The 24,681-nt window shown below is 53.2% G+C and overlaps 1 protein-coding gene across 1 annotated transcript; it reads left to right on the forward strand.

Moving 5' to 3' along the window:
• Nucleotides 1-400: 400 nt before the first annotated feature.
• Nucleotides 401-14,953, forward strand: PIN1 (peptidylprolyl cis/trans isomerase, NIMA-interacting 1). The gene is made up of 4 exons (XM_069881584.1): nt 401-480; nt 5,472-5,672; nt 9,815-9,925; nt 13,812-14,953. The coding sequence occupies exons 1-4, from the start codon at nt 423-425 to the stop codon at nt 13,919-13,921; spliced, it is 480 nt and encodes a 159-aa protein (XP_069737685.1). The 5' UTR covers nt 401-422; the 3' UTR covers nt 13,922-14,953.
• The last annotated feature ends 9,728 nt before the right edge of the window (nt 14,954-24,681 follow it).

Consider the following 24,681-nt stretch of genomic DNA (forward strand, 5'->3'; position numbering starts at 1 on the left):
CTGCGCGCTGGTGCTGGAGAGCTTGCATCCTTATATCACTGTTATCTGTCAGTACAGCCAAGCTGGACTCGCGCTGAGGCTCTAAGCGTTCAAGAATGACCCTGGAGCGTTAATTTGCTTTATAATAAAGGTGTTTTTCCAGGTTTTTTAGCTCCATGGGGAGCGAAGAGCTAGTAAAGGGATTGGAGACTGCGCTGCGCTGTTTCTCGAGGCCTTTTGTCCCCCCGCGGCCACCGTCCGCGCCTGCGTCACGTGACGGGGCCCTGCTCGCTCGCTGACGGGCATGCGCCTCAGCCAATGGGAGCGCGGGGAGGGCGGGAGCCGGCGCCTCAGTAACCAATGAAAGCGGAGATCGCGGCCTTTAGCCCCGCCCCCTCCGCCCTCATAAAAGGGCGGGCCGGGCAGCGCAGGCGAGAGGCAAGATGGCGGAGGAGGAGAAGCTGCCCGCGGGCTGGGAGAAGCGCATGAGCCGCAGCTCCGGTACGAGGGGCGGGGAGGGACCGGCCCGGGGGGCTGCGAGGGCGGCCGGAGGGGGCGGGGAGGAGCCGGGCTGGGGCTCGGAGGGGCTGGGAGCGGGGCCCAGGGCGAGAGGCGGCGGGGAGGGCCCGGGCTGGGCCTCCGTGGGGCCTGGGGGGCGGCGGGGAGGGCTCGGTGTGGGGGTCAGTGGGGCTGAGGGGGCTGTGAGGGGGGCTGGGGGGGCGGCGGGGAGGGTTTAGTCTAGGGCTCAGTGGGGTCTAGGGGTTGCGAGTGGGGCTGGGGGGTGATCCTGGGCTTCAGTGGGGGCTGGGGGTCAGTGGGGAGGGGTCGGTCTAGGGCTCAGTGGGGTCTAGGGGCTGTGAGTGGGGCTGGGGGGTGCTCCTGGGCTTCTGGGGGGCTGTGAGTAGGGCTGGGGGGGTGCTCGTGGGCTTCAGTGGGGCCTGGGGGTCTGTGAGTGGGGCTTGGGGTCGGTGGGAAGGGCTCAGTGGGGGCTGGGGGGCTGCGAATGGGACTGGGGGTCAGTGGGGAGGGCTCAGTGGGGGCTGGGGGGCTGCGAGTGGGGCTGGAGGTCAGTGGGGAGGGCTCAGTGGGGCCTGGGGGGCTGCGAGTGGGGCTGGGGGTGGCTCCTGGACATCAGCTGGGGCCTGGGGAGGCTGCAAGAGGGGCTGGGGGTCAGTGGGGAGGGGTCAGTCTAGGGCTCAGTGGGGCCTGGGGGGCTGCAAATGGGGCTGGGGAGGGCAGTAGAGTGGGCTTCAATGGGATCTGTGGGGGCTAATCTGGGCCTCTGTGGCATCTGGGGGGCTGCTGGGGGGCTGGGGGGCTGCAGGGTGGGCTTGGTCTGGGGCTCATTGGGGTCTAGGGGGGTAAGAGGGGGACGCAGCCCTTGGGGGGCGGCTTCTGGGCCTCAGTGGGGGCTGAATGAGGCTGGGGGGGGGTCCCAGGGAGGGCAGGGATGGGATGAGGGGAACGGTTTTGAGCTGCAAGAAGGGAGATTGAGGTGAGACGCCAGATCTCACCCAGTTATTGGGGGTCAAGAAGTGGATTCTGGGGTTCAGAAAGGGAGCCTGGGGGCCAGGGAGATGATTCGCAGGGTCAGAAACTGGTGATGACGGTGGGGGGCGTATCCTCAGGGTAAAAAACCTGATTCTGGGCATTAAGGATCTGATTTGCAGGGTTAGAAACTGGTCTGGGGGCTCAGGGAGCTGATTTTGAGGGTCAGAAGCTGGTTTGGGGGGGGGGCCGAAGAGCTGCTTCTCAGGGCCAGAAAGTGATTCTAGGCATCAAGAAGTGGGTTCTGGGGGTCGGAGGCTGATTCTAGGGGTCGAGGAGCTCTTTCTGGGGGTTGAGAAGCAGATTCTCGGTGTCAGAAACCACTTCTAGTGTCGAGGAGCTGATTCTTGTGGTGAGAAATGAACTCGGGGGGGGTCAAGAACTAGTTCAGGGGACTGATTCTGGGGGTCAGGGAGCTGATTCTCAGTGTCAAACTGATTCTGGGGCTCAGGGAGCTGATTCTGGGGGTTGAGAAGCAGATTCTCAGTGTCAGAAACAGATTCTAGCATCGAGGAGCTGATTCTTGTGGTGAGAAACGAACTCTGGGGGGCTCACAAACTGGTTCACGGGGCTGATTCTGGGGGTCAGGGGGCTGATTCTCAGTGTCAGAAACTGATTCTGGGGGTCGGGGAGTTGATTTTGGGGTTTGAGGAGCTGATTCTAGGGGTCGAGAAGCAGATTCTCAGTGTCCGAAACTGATTCTAGTGTTGAGGAGCTGATTCTTGTGGTGACAAACGAACTCTTGGGGGTCAAGAACTAGTTCAGGGAGGTGATTCTGAGGATCAGGGGGCTGATTCTCAGTGTCAAACTGATTCTGGGGCTCGGGGAGCTGATTCTGGGGTTTGAGAAGCAGATTCTCGGTGTCAGAAACAGATTCTAGTGTCGAGGAGCTGATTCTTGTGGTGAGAAACGATCTCTGGGGGGTCACGAACTGGTTTGAGGGGCTGATTCTCAGTGTCAGAAACAGATTCTGGGGCTCAGGGAGCTGATTCTGGGGTTCGGGAAGCAGATTCTCAGTGTCAGAAACAGATTCTAGTGTTGAGGAGCTGATTCTTGTGGTGAGAAACTAACTCGGGGATCACGAACTGGTTCAGGGGGCTGATTCAGGGGGTCAGGGGGCTGATTCTCAGTGTCAGAAATTGATTTTGGAGGTCGGGGAGTTGATTTTGGGGGTCGAGGAGCTGATTCTAGGGGTTGAGAAGCAGATTCTCAGTGTCAGAAACAGATTCTAGTGTCGAGGAGCTGATTCTTGTGGTGAGAAACACACTGGGGGGTCACAAACTGGTTCATGGGGCTGATTCTGGGGGTCAGGGGGCTGATTCTCAGTGTCAGAAACTGATTCTGGGGGTCGAGAAGCAGATTCTCGGTGTCAGAAACCGATTCTAGCATCGAGGAGCTGATTCTTGTGGTGAGAAACGATCTCTAGGGGGTCACAAACTGGTTCACGGGGCTGATTCTGGGGGTCAGGGGGCTGATTCTCAGTGTCAGAAACTGATTCTGGGGGTCGGGGAGTTGATTTTGGGGATTGAGGAGCTGATTCTAGGGGTCGAGAAGCAGATTCTCAGTGTCAGAAACTGATTCTAGTGTCGAGGAGCTGATTCTTGTGGTGACAAACGAACTCTTGGGGGTCAAGAACTAGTTCAGGGAGGTGATTCTGGGGGTCAGGGGGCTGATTCTCAGTGTCAAACTGATTCTGGGGGTTGAGAAGCAGATTCTTGGTGTCAGAAACAGATTCTAGTGTTGAGGAGCTGATTCTTGTGGTGAGAAACGAACTCTGGGGGGTCACGAACTGGTTTGAGGGGCTGATTCTGGGGGCTGAGAAGCAGATTCTCGGTGTCAGAAACTGATTCTAGTATCAAGGAGCTGATTCTTGTGGTGAGAAACGAACTCTGGGAGGTCACGAACTGGTTCACAGGGCTGATTCTGGGGGTCAGGGAGCTGATTGTCAGTGTCAGAAACTGATTCTGGGGGTTGGGAAGCTGATTCTCAGTATCAGAAAATGATTTTGGGGGTCGAGGAGCTGATTCTGGGGGTTGAGAAGCAGATTCTCAGTGTCAGAAACAGATTCTAGTGTCGAGGAGCTGATTCTTGTGGTGAGAAACGATCTCTGGGGGGTCACGAACTGGTTTGAGGGGCTGATTCTCAGTGTCAGAAACTGATTCTGGGGGTCGAGAAGCAGATTCTCAGTGTCAGAAACCGATTCTAGTATCAAGGAGCTGATTCTTGTGGTGAGAAACGAGCTCTGGGAGGTCACGAACTGGTTCAAGGGGCTGATTCTGGGGGTCAGGGAGCTGATTGTCAGTGTCAGAAACTGATTCTGGGGGTCAGGGAGTTGATTTTGGGGGTTGAGGAGCTGATTCTAGGGATCAAGAAGCAGATTCTCAGTGTCAGAAACAGATTCTAGTGTCGAGGAGCTGATTCTTGTGGTGAGAAACACACTGGAGGGTCACAAACTGGTTCAGGGGGCAGGTTCTGGGGGTTGAGAAGCAGATTCTCGGTGTCAGAAACCAATTCTAGTATCAAGGAGCTGATTCTTGTGGTGAGAAATGAACTCTGGGGGGTCACGAACTGGTTCAGGGGGCTGATTCTGGGGGTCAGGGGGCTGATTGTCAGTGTCAGAAACTGATTCTGGGGGTTGGGAAGCTGATTCTCAGTATCAGAAATTGATTTTGGGGGTCGGGGAGTTGATTTTGGGGGTCGAGGAGCTGATTCTACGGGTTGAGAAGCAGATTCTCAGTGTCAGAAACAGATTCTAGTGTCGAGGAGCTGATTCTTGTGGTGAGAAACACACTGGAGGGTCACAAACTGGTTCAGGGGGCAGGTTCTGGGGGTTGAGAAGCAGATTCTCGGTGTCAGAAACCAATTCTAGTATCAAGGAGCTGATTCTTGTGGTGAGAAATGAACTCTGGGGGGTCACGAACTGGTTCAGGGGGCTGATTCTGGGGGTCAGGGGGCTGATTGTCAGTGTCAGAAACTGATTCTGGGGGTTGGGAAGCTGATTCTCAGTATCAGAAATTGATTTTGGGGGTCGGGGAGTTGATTTTGGGGGTTGAGGAGCTGATTCTAGGGATCAAGAAGCAGATTCTCAGTGTCAGAAACAGATTCTAGTGTCGAGGAGCTGATTCTTGTGGTGAGAAACACACTGGGGGGTCACAAACTGGTTCAGGGGGCAGATTCTGGGGGTTGAGAAGCAGATTCTCGGTGTCAGAAACCAATTCTAGTATCAAGGAGCTGATTCTTGTGGTGAGAAATGAACTCTGGGGGGTCACGAACTGGTTCAGGGGGCTGATTCTGGGGGTCAGGGGGCTGATTGTCAGTGTCAGAAACTGATTCTGGGGGTTGGGAAGCTGATTCTCAGTATCAGAAATTGATTTTGGGGGTTGGGGAGTTGATTTTGGGGGTTGAGAAGCAGATTCTCAGTGTCAGAAACCGATTCTAGTGTCGAGGAGCTGATTCTTGTGGTGAGAAACGAACTCTGGGAGGTCACGAACTGGTTCAAGGGGCTGATTCTGGGGGTCAGGGAGCTGATTCTCAGCGTCAGAAACTGATTCTGGGGGTTGGGAAGCTGATTCTCAGTATCAGAAATTGATTTTGGGGGTTGAGGAGCTGATTCTAGGGGTCAAGAAGCAGATTCTCAGTGTCAGAAACAGATTCTAGTGTCGAGGAGCTGATTCTTGTGAGAAACGAACTCTGGGGGGTCACGAACTGGTTCAGGGGGCTGATTCTCAGTGTCAGAAACTGATTCTGGGGGTTGAGAAGCAGATTCTCGGTGTCAGAAACCAATTCTAGTGTCAAGGAGCTGATTCTCGTGGTGAGAAACGACCTTTGCTGTGTCACCAACTGGTTCAGGGGGCCGAGGAGCCAATTCTGGGGCTGAGAAACTGCTTTTTGGGGTCTGCCGAGAGCTGTTTTAACCCCGGGCGCCTCTCTCTCTCTCCCCCCAGGCCGAGTTTATTACTTCAACCACATCACGAACGCGAGTCAGTGGGAACGACCCAGCGGCAGCGGGAAGAACGGGCAAGGGGAGCCGAGCAGAGTGCGATGTTCTCACCTCCTGGTGAAACACAACCAGTCGCGGAGACCCTCGTCCTGGAGGCAGGAAAAGATCACGCGGACCAAAGATGAGGCGCTGGAGCTTATAAATGGCAAGTAAACCCAGGAAAAAGAAAGGAGATGAGGCTGTTGGGGGGGGGAAAGGCGTTTGGAGGCTGGAATCGGTGTCCGGAATGAGGAGTTTGGTTTGTTTAGAGCAAAGATTTTGAGGCAAGTGGTTTGGAGTCGGACTTCCCCGTCCCAGCCACTCGAATAAATCGTTTGAACTGACTCCAGGTAGGTCCCAGCCCACCCCTCGTCCCCTTTGGGGCTGTTTGTGCTGCCATCTCTGAGGTTTGTTTGTATTTCCCCGTGTAAATGTGTATTTTATCTCGAAAATAAAACAATTTAAAGCTAAAAATGAGATCTTTAACCATTTCTTTTTTATTTAATGTCACAACTCCTTGCCCTAAGAGCAACTTAGATTCAGTGCTGATTAAATCTCTGCTTCAAATCCAGTTGCTTGATGTTTCCATCGTTTTAGAAGGCTGTAAAGGGGATCGGTTTTGACTTTTCCCAACGTATTCTAGGTCAGGAACCTTCATAGTAGGCGCTGGAGAATCTCCACAGCCTGGAATTCTCCTTGCGGCTCCCCTAGTCGGATTGAGCTGATGTTGGTTTTGATCTTAGGGAGGGCAGGCGACTTCCAGCTCTTCCTGGTCTTTGACCTCTTGGAATCGCAGGATTTAGGAGCTTGGGGTGAGGTTTAAATAGTTTCCAGTGGTGAAATGATGAAACCGAGACCATTTTAAGCAGTTTTAAATCCTTTCCAGTAATGAAATGATGAAACCGAGACCATTTTAAGCAGGCAGCTCTATCTTTTCCAGCAGTGAAGCTGGTTTGGGAGCACACGGATGCGAGCTGGGAATCTTCAGCGATGAGAGGAGGATTGGGAGGGTGTTTTGGCCCTTCCCTCAGTTCTAACCCACAATAAATCCACGTTTGGAAGCCCTGGGAAGGGAAATATCTTTGCTAAATAACTCGGAGCAGCGAGGCAGCGGCCACCAGGTGGTATCCGCTCCCTCCTTCTGATAAAATTCACCGGCAGAGATGGGAGTCAGGTTGTTGTAGGGTGAGCAGGACGGTTTTCAGCTGAAACTCTGCGTTTCGTGTTGTGTTCGGTGGTAGATTATGTCCAAGATTTCTGGGTTTGATGCTCTGCAATAAAAATCCAAGGAAGAAATTGGATCAGGGAGCGTTTTCTTCCCGCAGGAAAGGGAACGATGCTAAAGACAATTGGGTTTGGTAGGTGAACGTGACTGAAGTCAAATATTCCCTTTGGCTTTTCCCAGATAATAAGGGGAGCGAGTTAGGAGGGCTGGAAGGCTCCGGAATCTCTGGAAAGTAGTTAATCTCTTGGAAATTAAAGGGGCAGGGAAGGCTCTGAGTCTGCTGTAAAGGTTCCTTCAAACTTATCTCCACTCTTGACACGTTCAAACCCAATTTCCAGCTAAATAACGCTCCGTTTCTATCCTTTCTTGCGTTAGTGTTTAATTCATAGAATCCTGGAGTGGGTTGGGTTGGAAGGGACCTCAAAGCCCATCCAGTCCCACCCCCTTCCACCGGATGAGGTTCTCCAAGCTCCATCCAACCTGGTCTTCAACTTCTCTAGGGATGAAGAAGCCCCAATTTCTCTGGGTAACCTGGTCCAGTACCTCCCCACCCCCATTTTTCCCTTAGATCTCATCTTAATCTCCCCTTTTTCACCTCAAAACCCTTCCCCTTGTCCCATCCCTGCACTCCCTGATCAAGAGCCCCTCCCCAGTTTGCCTGGACTTCCTTTTAATTACCAAATTACATTTAATAGCTCATTAATACTGACCCTTCGGCGCATCTGGGGAGCCCTGCTCCTCACCAGCTTGTCTTTACGTGCTGGTTTTTTAGTTTCTGGAATGTAGGTCAGCCCTTCTTGCTCTTCTCACCCCTCCTTTGCGCTTCAGTTCCAATTAATCTTCCTCCAGCTTGAATTTCTTCTGGTTTCTCATCATCCTGATCGGCTCCCGGCAGCCCCCCTGCCCTTCCCTCTGCAGAGAATTCCACAATTTCAGAGCCTCACGCGTTAATTTTAAAGCCAAACACCCTATTCTGGAGTTTTTACTCCACCTTCATATCTTTGGATTCCTGCAGAAGCAGATTAATTTGGTTCCATTTGTGAATCCTTGTGGTTTTCACTTGGTTTTCTTGGATGTTGATAATTCACGTCTTCTATAATCTTCCAACCCACCTTCCTCGCCCTCCAGGTTATCAGCATCTCGCAGTCGCTTCCTGCTCTTCCTTGACGCAGAATTATCTGCGACTCATCCCAAAATTCAATCCCGGAAAGCTCCTTTTCCTTGGAATTCCTCATTTCAGTACAATCCGTTCTTCCTCTTGGCGCTAATGGCTCGTTCGTCTCGTTTGCTCACGCCTGGAGCGGTTCTAGGGGCGACCTGGACAACACCCGATGCGCGTAATTTGTTCCGATCGTTAAGGCTCATTAATCCCACTTTGCAGAACTGAAGTTTCCACACGAGGTGCTGGTGCAAATGCCTCGAAACACCCACCTCGGGCTTTATCCAAGGAAACCCTCATCCAGCTGACAGGCGCCTTTTCCTCTCGGGTTGCTCGTTAATGTGAAATTCGTGTTTAATTACCCAGCGCGGAGGTGACTGGTTTGCTCTGTGTCCTTAGGAAACTCGTTACTGCCAGGAACCAGCTGGTGTGACCAGGGCAGGTGACTCGGGAGATGAAATTTTATCTTAACGTGACGATTTAAACGAACTTGGTGATGTAAAAACGCTGCTGATCGCGCTGGAGTCTCTAAGGCCAAAAACTTCATGGTTTGAGAAACACCTTCGCCTTGTGTTTCGCTCTTGGATTGATAAAATCGAGCAATCGTGGGATGGTTTGGGCTGGAAGGGACCTCCAAACCCACCGAGTTCCACCTCCCACTGGATCGGGGCTCCAAGCTCCATCCAACCTGGTCTTCAACACCTCCAGGGATGGAGCAAGCTGGTCCAGGGCATCCCCACCCTCCCACAAGAACATTTCTCCCCAAGATCTCATCTCAGTCTCCCCTCTTGCAGCTCAAAACCGTTCCTCTTGTCCTTTCCCTGGTCACAAGCCCCTCTCCAGCTTTCCTGGATCCTCTTTCTGTACTGGAAGCTGCTCTGAGGTCTTCTTGGAGCCTTCTCCAGGCTGAACAACCCCAACTCTCAGCTGGATTTCACTTGGGATGGAGAATTGCTTTGGGTTGGAAGCTGGAGCACCACTTTGGGGCTTTTTCTCTGTAATTAACGGCTCCGTAATTGCGATAGTGAGCTTTTAGCTGGAAAATCTGATCCTTCTTTTCAGATTTCTCGTTCTGAGCTAGCGCGGAGGTTTCTGCTGCTCCGGAAAGAGTCAGAGCTCTTGGTTAAGGCTCCAAATATTTCTTGACTGACCTTTTAGAAACCTCTTTTGACAAATAATTCCCTCCTTGGGGCTTCTTCTACCACGGTGAGAGCCCTTCTGATGTCAAAACTCATTAATTTCCAGCCCAATAATGAATTCCCGTGCTTCACGGGGGGGTGGAATCAACCTTTTTGCTTAACAGAAGCTTAAATAGATCCGGACCATGATGCAAAGATGGACTTGGGCTTGAAGCTGGTGAGGCCGCACCTGGAATCTTGGGTTCAGTTTTGAGCCCCTCGCTCCATGAGGGACATTGAGGGGCTGGAGAACATCTGGAGAAGAAGGGGAACGGAGCTGGGAAGGGTTTGGAGCCCAGAGATTGGGGCTGAGGGGAGACCTCGTCGCTCCAAGAAGCTCCAGGAAGGAGGTTGTGGTGAGGTGGTGGGTGCTGGGCTCTTCTCCCATGGAACAAGCGATGGGATGAGAGGGAACAGCCTCAAGTTACACCAGGAGAGGTTTAGGTTGGATATTGAGCAAGATTCCTTCATGGAAGGAGTTTTGAAGGGTTGGAAGTGGCTTTTCAGGGCAGTGGTGGCATCTCCATCCCTGCAGGGGCTCAAAACACGTGGAGATGTGGCACTCGGGGACAGAATTTGTGATGTTGGGCTGAAGGTTGGACTGGTTGAGCTTGAAGGTCTTTCCAACCTCAACATTGCTGTGTTTCTGCGCTTCTTGATGTGGGACGTGAACCTGAACGTGAGGTTTTGGAGGAGGTTTTCCCCGTTTTGCCTTCCCCTCATTGAATTATTCCCTCTACTCACAGGCTACATCCAGAAGATCAAGTCGGGGGAGGAGGATTTCGAATCCCTGGCTTCGCAGTTCAGCGACTGCAGCTCCGCGAAAGCAGGAGGCGATCTGGGTGCGTTTGGAAGAGGTGAGTGGAGCCGGATCGAGATCACGGGGACGACTCCGATTCTTTTGGCAGGGGAGGGGTTGAAGAACTCATCCCGCTGACTGGGGGATGACCGCGGGAAGGGGATTGATGCGCTCAGCAACCCGCTCTGCGGGAAACGGAGCTCGATGCTGAGAACTTAAACCGATTAGGAGCGCAACCCTAATGTTATCCGAGGCAGGGAGGAGGCGTCGTGCAAAAAAACCCTTCGTGAAATTGGCTTTTCCCCCCTGGAAAAGGGATTTTCCAGCGCCGCCGAGTGACAATCCAGCTGCCCAGCATCGTGAATAAGGAAGGAGCGGAGAAATCGAACAGATTTATCTAATTTAATCTAATGATTTGGCGCTGGAATCTTTGAGGAGAAAGCTATTAAGGCATCGTGGAAGGGGGAATGATCCGCAGCGCGATGCGATTTTCTTACAGGATTATTGATCGCAGCGACAAAGAGAAGCTCCTTGGTGCATCCTCGTTAATGAGATTTGTTGGAGGAGCTTTGGCTGCGAACGTGTAATTCCGAGACCTCGTTTGCTTGATTTTTCCGGCTGCTTTTTTTGCAGCCGTTTCCCACTAGGAGGAAAACGGAAAGCGGCGATGTCGCTGAGTGCAGCTGCGATAGCGAAGGACCAACCCCAAATCTCTTTATAGCGAGAGCGTCTGCGCGTGTTTTAGTTGGAGACGGGCACGAAAGGTCCCTGCCAGGGAGACAAAATGCTGGTTTTATTGTTCTAATTAGTGCTCTGAAGCCATTGGGGCTGGCAGAGCTCCTCGAGGAAGATCTGTAGGAAGAGCTGCGACACCAGAAAGGGTGAGCAACACCCTGGTGTCTTCTTTTAGCAGGAATTTTCTTTCGCTGTTCATGGAGAGAAGCGTTTGGAAGCTCCTCTTGGGCTCCTACCCTTGTAGGACACCCTGGGAAGGTTAAAAACACTCAGAAATAGAGTTCTAGTAGGCTCGTTGGAGCTTCTGAGCCATAGAATTGTGGAATCGATGAGTTTGGAACCTCTCAGCTCATCCAGTCAACCCAAGACCACTAAACCCTGTCCCCAAATGCCACATCTCCACGAGTTTTGAGCCCCTCCAGCGATGGAGACGCCACCGCTGCCCCGTGCAGGCGCTTCCAAGGTTTTATCGCTCTTCTCATAAAGGAATTTTCCCTGATATCCAACCCAAACCTCCCCCTGGGGCAACTTGAGGCTGTTTCCTCTCATCCCATCGCTTGTTCTTTGGTGGAAGAACCCAGCACCCACCTCAACCTCCCTTCCAGGAGCCGCTCAGAGCGATGAGGTCTCCCCTCAGCCTCCTCTTCTCCAGGTTAAACACCCCCAGAACCCTCTTGTTGCTGAAGTCAAGGAGAATTCGCCTTCAGGAATGTGTTTCCAGGTGATTTTCTCCCCCAAAATACTCTTTTTAATCACTGCTCCCTATCCGATCGCTGATTTTTGATGAGATATGAGGATGAAATGTTCTCCTGGGAGGGTGGGGAGGCCCAGGTTGCCCAGAGAAGCTCGTTTCTCATCCCTGGAGATGTTGAATCCAGCTTGGATGGAGCTTGGAGCAACCGAATCCAGGGGGATGCGTCCCTTCCCATGGAAGGAGGTGGAACTGGATGGACTTGGAGGTCTCTTCCAACCCAATTAAATCTATTAGTCAGCAATTGCTGCCTCACAGATTCTTTCAAGGCTGAACAGGGATGATTTATGGGTTCAGAGATAACGAAGCTTTAATCCTGGGGTTCAGCGGATGCTCAGCTCTCTGGGCTTTTCGCAGATAAACAGAAAGATTCGTTCTTCTCCCCAAAATATAAAGAAATCAAGAACTGGGTTCCACTAGGTGGCATTGACACCCTGCGTGGTGGCCAAAATCTCTTGCTCCATCCCCCCTCCATCCTCCCTCGGTTTTTCTTCTTTTTTAATCCTGAGCTGAAAATCTAATTTCTTAGAACTTGGTGCTCTGGGTACGTTGGAGCTGAAGTTATTAAAACATTTCAATTTGTCTTCTGGAAACCCTTCACATAAGTCATGTTCCTGCTCGAGGAGGACCGCGGGGAGGCTGTTCCCTCGGCTGAAGGGGGAAGATTTCAGGTCCTAGTGGAAAATAACCCAAAAATTCAGAGCTGCTTGAGAGGGAAGGACGGCAGCTTTGTAACCGGAGCCGAGCGAGCTGCCTGTGTCACCTCGGCGTTAATCAAAGCGCTGAGACGAGAGCCGAGAAGCTCTGGAAAGGCGACTGCATCGGTAATAAAACACTCTGGGAGGGGGAAGGTGCCGAGCTGAAGCTGTTAGTGATGCTGAAAGAGGAACCCGAGTGGCTTGGAGGCCTCGACCGGGGCGCGGGTGGATGGAGGGTCGGAAAGAAATCGTGAATTCTGGAGGTTCTCCTGGGATTTGGGGTCGTTGGAGGGGTCGGGAAGGTTGAGTTTGCAGGGAGACGAGGATATTGCTGCGATCGGGCTGTCAGGAATCGTTCTGCAGCCCCTTCCTGAAGCTCGCTGGACGGGCTTTGAGGTTCCTTCCAACCCAAACCATTCCAGGATTATTTTATCTGGGTTTTCTGCTTTTCCTTCCGTCCCTGGAAACTAGAATCCAGTCCCCCTCGAGCCCCTCTCTGCAGGCTGGGCTCCTCTTGGCTCGAATTCTGCTGCCTGAGGCTCGGGCCACGTTTTTTTTTCCTTCTGCTGCAGAGCTGCAGCGGTTCCGCTCCCTGTTCAGGGTCCTTCCTCTGAGCTTTCTTCTGGCTTTCCCAAGCCTGGATGATTAAACCTCTTGACTTAGAGGCTGGAGCCTTGAAAACGATTCTCATCTGGGTCGTGACATCCTCCACGTGTGCCGTGTCAATTATTTAGAGGGCACAGGAGCCTGGAAAACAAACGTTTTCTTGTGCCAACGAGGCTGCAGAGCTAATCTCCTCGGCCTTTTGGGTCCGCGGCTCTCCCATCGTCTTTCCTTGCTGTAGGATTTGAGTTGGAGGATGGTTTGGGGTGGAAGGGACCTCAAAGCTCATCCAGTTCCACCTTCTGGCCCCGGGCAGGGGCATCTCCCACCGGATCAGGAGCTCCAAGCCCCATCCAACCTGGTTTTCAACATCTCCAGGGATGGAGCAGCCACCGCTTCTTTGGTTAACCTGGGAAATGTTCTCCTCACCCTCCCAGGAGAACGTTTCTCTCCAAGATCTCATCTCAATCTCCTGTCTTTCTGCTGAAAACCATTCTCCTCATCCTCTCCCTGACCAAGAGCCTCTCCCCAGCTTTCCTGGAGCCCCTTTCCCTACTAGGAGCTGCTCTAAGGTCTCGCATGGAGCTGCTTCTCCTCAGAGCTGCTCCCAATCCTGGTTTAGGGCTTCACCCAGCTTGGATTTGTGCTTGGGATCGTCCTGACCCCAGCGCGGGACCTTGTTGAACTTTGATGTCCACACATTCCCACCTCTCCGGCTCCTCCAGGTCCCTCTGGGTGCCCTCCCTTCCCTCCAACTGGGAGGGTGGGGAGGCCCGGCTTGTCCAGAGAAGCTCATTTCTCATCCCTGGAGATGCTGAATCCAGCTTGGATGGAGCTTGGAGCAACCAGATCCAGTGGGAGGTGTCCCTACCCGTGGAAGAGGGTGGAACTGGATGGACTTTGAGGTCCCTTCCAGCCCAACTGAATCTATTAGTCAGCAGTTGGTGCCTCCCATCCCCTGTTTAAAAGCGTGAGGGAGTTGTTTGGAATCATCTTCCGGGAGCCGATGCAAACAAACGCCCCCTGCGAGTTATTAATTGGTGACTTTGTTGTCTGCCTGGAAGCCGCCTTCGTTTTTTTGAGGCTTCGCTTGCTCCGCAAGCTCTTTTCTTCGTCGCGGGGTTTTAATGAAGCTCTGTGCTCTCTGCTCTCCCCAGGTCAGATGCAGAAACCTTTCGAAGACGCCTCGTTTGCGCTGAGGGCCGGCGAGATGAGCGGGCCGGTTTTCACAGAATCAGGGATCCACATCATCCTGCGCACGGAGTGAAGGTGCCTCGGTGCCTCCTCGAAAGGTAAAGGGCGAGGGGAAGCCCAGGAAACCCACCGCGAAACCTTCTCCGAGCCCGCGCTCTCCCGAATGAACTTCATATCCAGAAAAAAACCCACCGAGCTCATTTCATATCAGTCTATTCCGTGGTTCTCGCCGAGACGTGTAGCCAAGGGTGAGGACGCAATCGAAAAATAAGCCAGCGACGTCTTTCAGCAGCGGAGAGAATGTTCAAACGCGATGTTTTCTGGCTGCTTGAGTTCTAGGGACGCGGCTTCTACGCCGAGGATGCTGCAGGTCACCCTTCAACGCTTCTCTCATCCCCCCCCGACCGAGACGCCGAGTATTTATTGCGAAGCCGCCTGGAAATCTCTAACGGAACGAACTCCCCTTCCCTCTGCATGTTTGCTTAACCCCCACGGGGACGGCTCTGCGGTTCGTAGGCCTCATTTCTCAAAGCCATCCACTAATTCACCGTGAAGATAGCGCAGGAGGAGCCAGCTTGGCCTGAGCCTCGCTTGGCGTGAGCCTCGGAGCTTCCGTCAGGCCGGGATCCTCCCTCCGTCCCCTCCCGGAGAGGCACCGGGAGCTCGTTCTCCGCTCCTGCCGTTGACTCGAAAACTTGAAGCTGCCTTTTGGTTCCGATTCCCAACCGCGAGAGGCTAAAGGCCAGTAGTTCCCAGCCCGGGAAGAGCCCTGAGCTGCCGAGCGGTACGTAGGATGCTGTTTTCTCCCCGTCCCAGCCTGAAATCACTCCAATTTTTAGCCGCGCCGGTGCCGTTCCTCGGCCGGGCTGCGCTGTGGATTTAAGTTGTAGCTAGAAGGCTCTTTTTTTCCTTTTATTCTCCACCTCCTCTCGATCCTCTCGTGGTTTAAACACTGTAAACTTGTTTTCCAGTTGCACCGTGTTGCTTCTCTTTAGCAAAATACAAAAAAAACCAGGGAAAAAACCAAATCCCAGCTTTGGTCCAGTGCTGTCGAGTTCCGGTTCTCTGCGCAGAAAATAAAACCCTCTCCACTTAAACATTTCAAGAGCTCCTGTATTGATTATTTCTCTTCCTTCGCCGGCGGAGGTCTTGGTGCTTCTAGTGGAACAGCCCAAAATCCTCTGTGGTTTGCGCCGAGTTGGGGCTTGCGGGGGTTTATTTTGTAAATTCTGAAATGGAAACAGGTTATAGAAAGGGGAAGGGACCTCAAAACTCATCCAATTCCAACCCTGCCAGGAGCAGGGACACCTCCCGCTGGATCTGGTGGCTCCAAGCTCCATCCAGCGTGGCCTTCAGCACCTCCAGGGATGGAGCAACCACCATTTCTCAAGGCAGCTTGGGCCTCACCGTCCTCATGGTGAATTATTTCTCTCTAGAATCTCATCCCCATCTCTTCTTTCAGCTGAAAATCATTCCCCTTCGTCCTGTCCCTTCACTCCTTGATCAAAAGCCCCTTCCCAGCTCTCCTGGAGGCCTCTTTCCATCCTGGAAGCTGCTCTAAAGTCTCCTCAGAGCCTTCTCCAGGCTGAACAACCCCAACTCTCCCAACCTTGTCCTCATCTGAGAGGTTCTCCAGCCCTTAGATCATCTCCGTGGCCTCTGCAGGCCTCGCTCCACGTCCTTCCAGTTCTGAGGACTCCAGAGCACCAGGAGCTCCAGGTGAGGTCTCTGCAGAGGGGCAGATTCTCCTCCTGGTCCCATTTTTGAGCTGCTTTGAGTGCAGCCCAAGATCTGGTTTGGCTTTTCAGGCTTCAAGTGCACTTTGGTGGCTCATTTGAAGCTTCTCCTCCCCCAAATCCTTCTCCTCGGGGCTTCTCCCCATCCCTTCTCCACCCACAAGCTCTCCTATGTGATTTAATAGCTTCTTCTCACTTCTCCAGCTCCAGGTGTTCCTGGGATGGAATCAACCAGCACAATGAGCGGCTCCTCGCTTATTTTTTGACCCTGAAAACTCATCTTGGAGCTGGAAAAGGCAGCGTCTCCGTATCTGCTACAATTCCTGTGCTCACTGACACCAAAAATGAATATTTTTTGCAGCTCTGCTGCGCTGGAGAAGACAAAAAGCTCCTGTGCATCGGCTAAAAGTCGGTTTCCATAGCTACGCAGCGATTTGAGACAATAAAATAAACTCCAACGAGAAATATCCGGCTCAGGGTGACAAGCAGGTGAGAGCTTCAAAAAGAGAAATTCCCTGAAATAGCTGCGCGAGAGCGGGGAAGGGGGATCAGAGGGAAAACGAGGGAAGCGGAGGTGTCATCTCCGCCTGGAGAGGTGGTGACGCAGCAAAAAGCAGCGGCAGGTGAGGGGAATTTTATGGCTTCAAGGATTTTGCTTCTTAGATGTTCCTGCAGCATCGAGGTGGTCGCGGTGGTGGGGTTAGAACCACCTTTTGCGGGACAGGGATCGTCTCTGGCCGTGAGCGAAGGGTTGAGGAGGTGGCTGTGGCCAAGAAAAAGGAGGTTAAGATGCTACCGAGGGTTTTTCTTTTCCTGCTGTAGGTTTGGAAGGAGCTTGTGGGAAGGTTCTGGCTTCTCAAAGGTGCTTGATGATGGTTGGGATGTTTGTAAGAACCCTAAAACATAACAATTCATGGAATGGGTTGGGTTGGAAAGGACCTCAAAGGGAGACACCTCCCACTCGATCCAGTTCTCCAAGCCCCATCCAACCTGGTCTTCAACACCTCCAGGGATGGAGGAGCCACCACTTTTCAGGGTAACCTGGCCCAGGGCCTCCCCACCCTCCCAGGAGAATGTTCCTCCCCAAGATCTCATCTCAATCTCCCTCTTTTCAGCTCACAACCTTTGTCCTCCTCCTTGGAGAAGCCCTTTAAGCTCCTCCAGTCCAACTATCAGCTCAACACCACCAAACAACGTCCCCAGGTGCCACAGCTCCTCGTGTTTTGAACCCTCCAGGGGTGGAGACTCCACCGCTGCCCTGAGAAGACACTTCAATGCTTCATCGCTCTTCACCACCAGTATCTTCTTGGGATATTTTCATAATATCCAACCTAAACCTTCCCCTGGTGCAACTTGAGGCTGTTTCTTCTCATCCCATCGCTTGTTCCTTGGGAGGAGAGCCCAGCGCCCACCTCACCACAACCTCCTTTCTAGTCTCCCCTCATCTTCCTCTTCTCCAGGCTCCACACCCCCAGGTGCCTCATCCCTTTGGAGTTGGTTGTTTCAGGATTTGAGAGCCCTGAGTGCTCTTTTATGTCTTTGTGGAGGTTCGGAACCACGAGCTGCTTTGGCTTCGTGCCCTTTTCTCAGGGAACTCGCGCTTGCGGTGAGCGTCTGCGCTATCGTAACCCGATTCCATCACCTCCTCCCTTCGCAGCCCTTCCCAGGCTCCTTCCCGGGTGAGTGACGGAGCAGCCGGGCTCCATCCATCCCTCCTCGTTCCTGCAGGGAACCTTGGCGTGGTCCTCCAAGCGAGCGTCAACTCTTGGACGCGTCGCTGGAGCCGCGACACTGACATTAACGACTTCTGACTGTGGCGTCTTGGAAGCCTTCGCTTCTCCAGAGGGATCATTTAAGGGACGTCTTCTGGTTCTTCTCCAGAGCCTGAGGAAGACGCTGTCGCGTCCCAGGAGATCAGGAACCGGGTTGGATGCAGGCGTGGGAGAACGATGCTTCATTCCAGCTCGAGGGGGCTGAAGGTGAGAGGAAAGTGGGGATGGAGCAGCCCCCTCGCTGCTTTCCCAGGTTCCAGTCTCGTTTTTTACCTGCTAAACCCAGAGGGAGTTGGAGCAGCGTCGATCCCACTAAAAATCCTTCTCCGGCACCTCTGGAGAAGCTTCTGTGGAGGAGACAAGGAAGCTTGAGTGCACGCGTGGCTCTGGAGGAGCTTCGGAGAAGGTGCTGGGGCTCCGTGTGGAAAGCTGAGCTCAGGAGGACACGGGGGGTGCTCGGAGTTGTCATTTCTAGCCCTGAAAAAAAAGGTCACAAGGGTTTTTTGGGAGGGGAGAAGAAGGGGAACACCTGGAGGTGTTGAAGGCCACGTTGGATGGGGCTTGGAGCAACCTGATCCAGTGGAGCTGGAACAGGAGGGGCTTTGAGGTTTCTTCCAACTCAAACTATTCCATGATTCTAGGATTCTAAGGAGCGAGATCCCTCGTTAATGGTTCCATGATTCTATGATATCCCTCGTTAATGGCTCTGTGATTCTAGGATTCTAAGGAGCAATGTTCCTCATTAATGGTTCTATGATTCTATGATATCGCTCATTAATTATTCCGTGATTCTAGGATTCTATGATATTCCTCATTATTTTTTTCCATGATTCTAGGATTCTGTGATATTCCTCGTTAATGGTTCCATGATTCTAGGATTCTAAGGAGCGAGATCCCTCGTTAATGGTTCCATGATTCTAGGATTCTAAGGAGCGAGATCCCTCATTAATGGTTCTATGATATCGCTCATTAATTATTCTGTGATTCTAGGTTTCTATGATGTTCCTCATTAATTTTTCCATGATTCTAGGATTCTGTGATATTGCTCATTAATGATTCCATGATTCTAGGATTCTGTGATATTGCTCATTAATGGTTCCATGATTCTAGGATTCTATGCTATTCCTCATTAATTTTTCCATGATTCTAGGATTCTGTGATATTCCTCGTTAATGATTCCACGATTCTAGGATTCTGTGATATTCCTCATTAATTTTTCCATGATTCTAGGATTCTAAGGAGCGAGATCCCTCGTTAATGGTTCCACGATTCTATGATTCTACGATATCGCTCATTAATGGTTCCATGATTCTAGGATTCTGTGATATTCCTCATTAATTTTTCCATGATTCTAGGATTCTGTGATATTCCTCGTTAATGGTTCCACGATTCTAGGATGAAGCCCTTTGCGGCTCCAGCTTGGAAGGCTCTTGGACCTCTAGATGTAGCTCTTGAGCCGTGGTACGAAGCCGGAACCAGCCGCGTCTCCCCAGCCCCCGCGCTCCCTGCAGGGCCATTTTGTGCCTCTCAGCGTTCCATCTGCCGGGGGACTCTCGTTTCCCTCCAAACGGACCCTTAATTGGATCATCAACCGGATTTAATTTGCTGAGTTCTCCCCCTCCCTCCCCTCCCCAACCCCGCGTCTCGTTACCGGCTCTGGTCTCCTTCTCGGCACCTCCAGCTGCCTGAGACCTCCTGGCGTCTTCCAAGGACGATGCTGGAGCGTTTAAGCTCCCCTCGTCATGAACTTCCCTGCTAATTAGCTCCCGGCACTCCCAGCTTAACGAAGAGCGAGGGTTGGCTGCCGTGGCCTGGGCTGCTGCGTCTCCGAGGGCTCCGCGCAACCTGGAGGCTTTGGGGAAGGGAAGAGGTTGTCTGGGTGAGGTTCTTCCTTGGAGATGGGATGGATTTTAATTTTTCCGATGTATTTTAGCTTTTCCAGAGCCTGGAGGGGGCTCGGAGGGGCTGGGAGATGTTTCTGCACAGCAGAGAAGCTGCTGGAAAGCTTCACGCGTGCTGAGAGGGGTTGGGATGCTCGAGCTTGATGTTTGCTTGAGAAACACAGAATCCTGGAATGGTTTGAGGTGGAAAGGACCTCAAAGCCCATCCAGTTCCAACCCTTTTCACCTCCCACTGGATCAGGTTGCTCCAAGCTCCATCCAACCTGGTCTTGGACATCTCCAGGGATGGAGGAGCCACCACTTCTTGGGGTAACGTGGTCCAGGACCTCCTCACCCTCCCAGGAGAATGTTTCTCCCTAAGATCTCATCCCAATCTCCCCGTTTTCAGCTCAAAACTGTTCTCCTCATCCTCTCCCTGATCAAAAGCCCCTTCTCAGCTTTTCTGGAGCCTCTTTCCCTGTTGGAACCTGCCCTGAGGTCTCCTTGGAGCCTTCTCCAAGCTGAACAACTTAGCTTCCCTTCTCCCTTGTCCCTTCCCAGTTGAGCTCCTGACTTTGATTCCGTTTCTCGGGTCTCTGCTGGATTCTTAGTGAGCTGCCCCCTGGCCGGGGTTGTCTGTCTGTCTGTCTGAGGGATGTTTGTCTCGATCCTTCGGCTTTATCCCCATAACAAGCCGCCCACGGCGAGTCGGAGCCGCGTTGGCTGCTCTCCAGCCTCCTCCGAGGCCGAGTTCTTCGAGCCTCTCGCAGGAGCTCCTGTGGATTTGGAGACTAGAAGCAGGGAAGAGAAATAGCAGCTCGGAAGAGGTTGAAGTCCTCGGGGCATCTGCCACCTCCGCTCGTTGCCCACGTGAGCGAGGGGACCAGGACCCTTCTCTGTAATAGCTGGAGATCCCACGATTTGTTCATCTTCACCAGCGCCGGCTGCTGTTTAGGTCGTTCTTTCCGGGAAAGGTCTCCGAGAACCTTTAAATGGGGCAAAGATCCCGGTGGCCTTCGCTTCTCCTTCTCCGCCCTCGTCGCTGCTCCAGCTTTTCCCTCTTTCTCCGGATACTTGTCCGGAGAGCAGCCCCCGAGGGGGATTCGAGAGCCCCTTTTGTTCTTGCCAGGTCACCAAACGCGCCGAGTTTTGCTTTTCGACATGATTTTATTCCTCTTTTTATTTGAAAGCAGCTGCTTTTCCGTCCCGAGTGCTTCGCAGCCGCCTCCCTGCGTGTCCTTCTCCTCACGAGGAGGGAGCTAGTGGTGGGTGATCTCATTCTGATCCAGCCTCGTTGCTTTAACGATGGAAAAGGGAAAGGGCAGCGAGCGGTCGCCTCCCAGGGGCTCCGTGCTGCCCCCGGCCGGGCTGGGATCTCGCCTGGTAGGGTGGGATTCTTGTCTCCAGAACTTCTCCTGCCATTAAGTCCCAGCTCCACACCAGTGGAGGCTGGTACCGAAGGGGAGAGATGATGGGATGGGATGGAGAGGTGGTGGGATGGAGGAGGAAGATCTAGGAGGGAGCTGGGAGGTGGTGGAATGGGATGGGGAGGTGGTGGGATGGAGGAGGAAGCTCTGGGATGGAGCTGGGACGTGGTGGGGTGGAGGAGGAAGCTCTAGGACGGAGCTAGGAGGTGGTGGGGTGGAGCAGAAAGCTCTGGAATGGGATGGGGAGGTGCTGGGATGGAGGAGGAAGCTCTGGGATGGGATGGGGAGGTGATAGGGTGGAGGAGGAAGCTCTGGGATGGAGCTGGGAGGCAGTAGGATGGAGAAAGAAGCTCTGGGATGGGATGGGGAGGTGCTGGGATGGAGGAGGAAGCTCTGGGATGGAGCTGGGAGGCAGTGGGATGGATGAGAAAGCTCTGGGATGGTGCTAGGAGGCACTGGGAGGTGGTGGGATGGAGGAGGAAGCTCTAGGATGGAGCTAGGAGGCACTGGGATGGGATGGGGAGGTGCTGGGATGGAGGAGGAAGCTCTGGGATGCAGCTGGGAGGCAGTAGGATGGAGAAAGAAGCTCTGGGATGGGATGAGGAGGTGATAGGGTGGAGGAGGAAGCTCTGGGATGGGATGGGGAGGTCCTGGGATGGGATGGGGAGGCCCTGGGATGGAGGAGGAAGCTGTGGGATGGAGCTGGGAGGCAGTAGGATGGAGAAAGAAGCTCTGGGATGGGATGGGGAGGTGATAGGGTGGAGGAGGAAGCTCTGGGATGGGATGAGGAGGTGATAGGGTGGAGGAGGAAGCTCTGGGGTGGGATGGGGAGGTGATGAGATGCAGGAGGAAGCTCTGGCATAGAGAAGGAATCGCTCCGACACCTGCATTAAGCCTTTTTCCTTGGAGAGGTGGCTGCTCTCCTGAAGCTTTGGCTTCCATCCGCCTCGGCCACAGGCACCAGCTGGGCTCTGCTGGTCCTTGTCCCTCAGGAGAGGAGCTTCTAGCTCCCTCCTGGCCTCAATCCAGCCCTGGCAGGTGCTGCAGCAGCTCCAGGATTCAGAACCAGCTTGGAGACGTCCAGAAAACGAGCTGCCTGCTGCTTTCCCCCCAGCGTCTTCGTTCCCGAGAAGTTATAAATGTTCCCGGCTTCCAACCCATTTCTCCTCGTGGCTTGTTTGCTTATTTTCTTCCCTCCTAAAGCGCCGAGCGTGATGATTAATCGCGGCTCCCTCCGCGCTTTCCGCGTCCTCCTCGGCCTCGCGGAGCCTGACAGGAGCTGCAGGACATCCAGAGTCAGAGCTCAGCTCATTTTGTTTGTTCCCTCAGCCAATTAGGGCCTCGTTTGGTGGCTTTCGCTTCACCCACCGGCTCCAAACTAATAACTCAAACTCTACAGCGTTGGAAAAACACCCTGGAAAGGATTTTTAACCTTTTTTTTTAGGGGGTTGGAGGCTTCTCCTGTCTCTCTGCCTGGTGTCAAGTCCTTCTAGGAGGGGCAACCACATCTTCGGATCCAGTAGGGAAGAGCCAAGGTGAGACACAAGGACTAGAAGCTTTAAAAAGAGAAATTGTGGAATGGTTTGAGTTGGAAAGGGTCTCAAAGTCCATCCCGTTCCACCCTGTGGCATGGGAAAGGATGCTTCCCACTGGATGAGGTTCTCCAAGCCTCATCCAACCTGGTCTTCAACATCTCCAGGGATGGAGCAGCCACCAGTTCTCTGAGCAACTGGATCCAGTGGATCCAGAACCTTCTCTTCTCCAGGTTGAACAACCCCAACTCTCCCAGCTTGTCCTCATACGGGAGGTTCTCCAGCCCTCAGATCATCTCCTTAGGCTCCTCTGGACCCGTTCCATCTCCTTCTGATTTTGGGGACTCCAGAACTGGCCACGGGGCTCCAGGTTTGGTGTCCCCAGAGCTGAGCAGAGGTTGCCCTCCATCCCAAAGAGGTTAAACGCCGCTGGTTTGAAGCAACAAACCACAGAAAAAGGCGCCCAGAAGACAAGGGGGGACCTCCCCTGCCTTTTATTTCCTTCTCAGGTAGCCGCCCGAGCTCAGCCAGTGGCTGTTGACGAGGCTGGCTGGGTAATTATAGAATTATTGAGGCTGGGAACGATCTCTAAGATCATCCGAGTCCAAATTGTGCCGGCATCTGCTGCCTTTGAAGTCCACGAAACCGCCTGGAGGCTTGGACCCTGCTGACCCGCCGGGAGATGAAAGAGGAGCCGCTCTTGAAGGAGCTGTTTAAACCTTTTTCATCCCTTGGAGACAGCGGGAACGTTCCTTCAGCTGTTTTTTCCTCCAGAAAGCTCCGTCTGGGGGGCTCGTTTTCTCCTTCCTGGGGCTAATCGCGCCTGGATGATGAAGGGTTTGTTGGAGAAGAGCTTTCTGCTGAGGGTCATCTGGGTTTATCTGCATCCACTGCTGCTTCTCTGGTTTGAAAGCCCTTTCTTCCCTGTTTTCCTCTCCAAAATGAACTTCAAGCGATGCTTCGGGCAGCTCAGAAGCCTCAGTGGGGTTGGGATGAGCAGGAGGAGGAGACCCTGGGTCTGTCTGAGATGTTTGGGATCTTTAGGATGTGTTTGTGGTCACCAGACCTGCCCCCACACCACCTCACGGCTCCGGGAACATCATAGAATCATGGATTGGGTTGAGTTGGAAGGAACCTCCAAGCTCATCCAGCTCCAAGACACCTCCCGCTGCATCTGGTTGCTCCAAGATCCATCCCACCTGGTCTTCAACATCTCCCCTCCCAATGGGTCTTTTCCAACCCAGTGATTCTCTGATTTTCTGGTTGGACTCGATGATCCGATGGGTCTTTTCCAACCTGGTGATTCTCTGGTTGGACTCGATGATCCGATGGGTCTTTTCCAACCTGGTGATTCTCTGGTTGGACTCGATGATCTGATTGGTCTTTTCCAACCTGGTGATTCTCTGGTTGGACTCGATGATCCCATGGGTCTTTTCCAACCTGGTGATTCTCTGGTTGGACTCGATGATCCCATGGGTCTTTTCCAACCTGGTGGTTCTCTGGTTGGACTCGATGATCCCATGGGTCTTTTCCAACCTGGTGGTTCTCTGGTTGGACTCGATGATCCGATGGGTCTTTTCCAACCTGGTGATTCTCTGGTTGGACTCGATGACCCGATGGGTCTTTTCCAATTAGATTCTATGAGTCTTGGCCCAGCTCTGCTTCCTCCCAGCTCTTCTGCCCCTCGTTGGAGACACAAAACGAGGCAGGGCTGGTAATTAACTCGCAGCGAGGCCCCTGGGCTCGTTTCTTTGGAGCCGCGTGTGCGATCAAGGCTCTTCCTGGTGCTCCAACGTGCGAGCAGCCACCTGGCTCCCGGCTGAGCCGAGCTCCTCTCCTGCTGAACGACTCTCAAAGGCAGATGATGACCATTCTCCCAATCCCGAGCGGCACACGCTGCATTTCCAGCCCCTCCAAGTGCAGCCGCAATTAATCAGAGTCTATTTATGGCCAACTATTCATCCAAAAGAAGAGAAGAAATCATCGACATTGTGATGGGAGCCTTTAACGTCCACCCAGTCAGAAGCAAAATCTCCGCAAGCTGCTTCCAATCTGCACAAACATCTCGCTGCGCTGGAGCAGGAATTTATTTCCATATTAATGACCTGAGGGGCTTTAATTACTTCCAGGGAATGTGCTCCTCATGCAGAACGAGAGCGCTCGCTCCGTCCCGGATGAGGCTCCGGGCTGGGAGGAATCATAGAATCGCGGAATGATGGAAGGAGTTGGGATGGAAGGGACCTCAAAACCCACCCAGCGCCCCAAGTCCCACGCAAGCTCCGCTCTGGGGAGACCAAACCTGGAGTTCTGGGTCCAGTTTTGGAGTCCTCAGCACCTGGAGGACACGGAGCTGGTGGAGCGAGGCCAGAGGAGGCCACGGAGATGATCCAAGGGCTGGAGAACCTCCCATCCAAGGAGACTTGGGGTTGTTCAGCCTGGAGAAGGCTCTGAGGAGACCTTAGAGCATCTTCTCATATGGAGAGGGG

This window comes from Phaenicophaeus curvirostris, unplaced genomic scaffold (assembly GCF_032191515.1).
Source record: "Phaenicophaeus curvirostris isolate KB17595 unplaced genomic scaffold, BPBGC_Pcur_1.0 scaffold_51, whole genome shotgun sequence".
Classification (NCBI taxonomy): Eukaryota; Metazoa; Chordata; class Aves; order Cuculiformes; family Cuculidae; genus Phaenicophaeus; species Phaenicophaeus curvirostris.

Excerpts from the sequence above, each read along its gene's own strand:
- PIN1 (XM_069881584.1), top strand. The coding sequence starts at position 423 with ATGGCGGAGGAGGAGAAGCTGCCCGCGGGCTGGGAGAAGCGCATGAGC. Across the intron at positions 481-5,471 it reads GCGCATGAGCCGCAGCTCCG|GCCGAGTTTATTACTTCAAC; the intron begins GTACGAGGGGCG and ends CTCTCCCCCCAG. Across the intron at positions 5,673-9,814 it reads GGCGCTGGAGCTTATAAATG|GCTACATCCAGAAGATCAAG; the intron begins GCAAGTAAACCC and ends CTCTACTCACAG.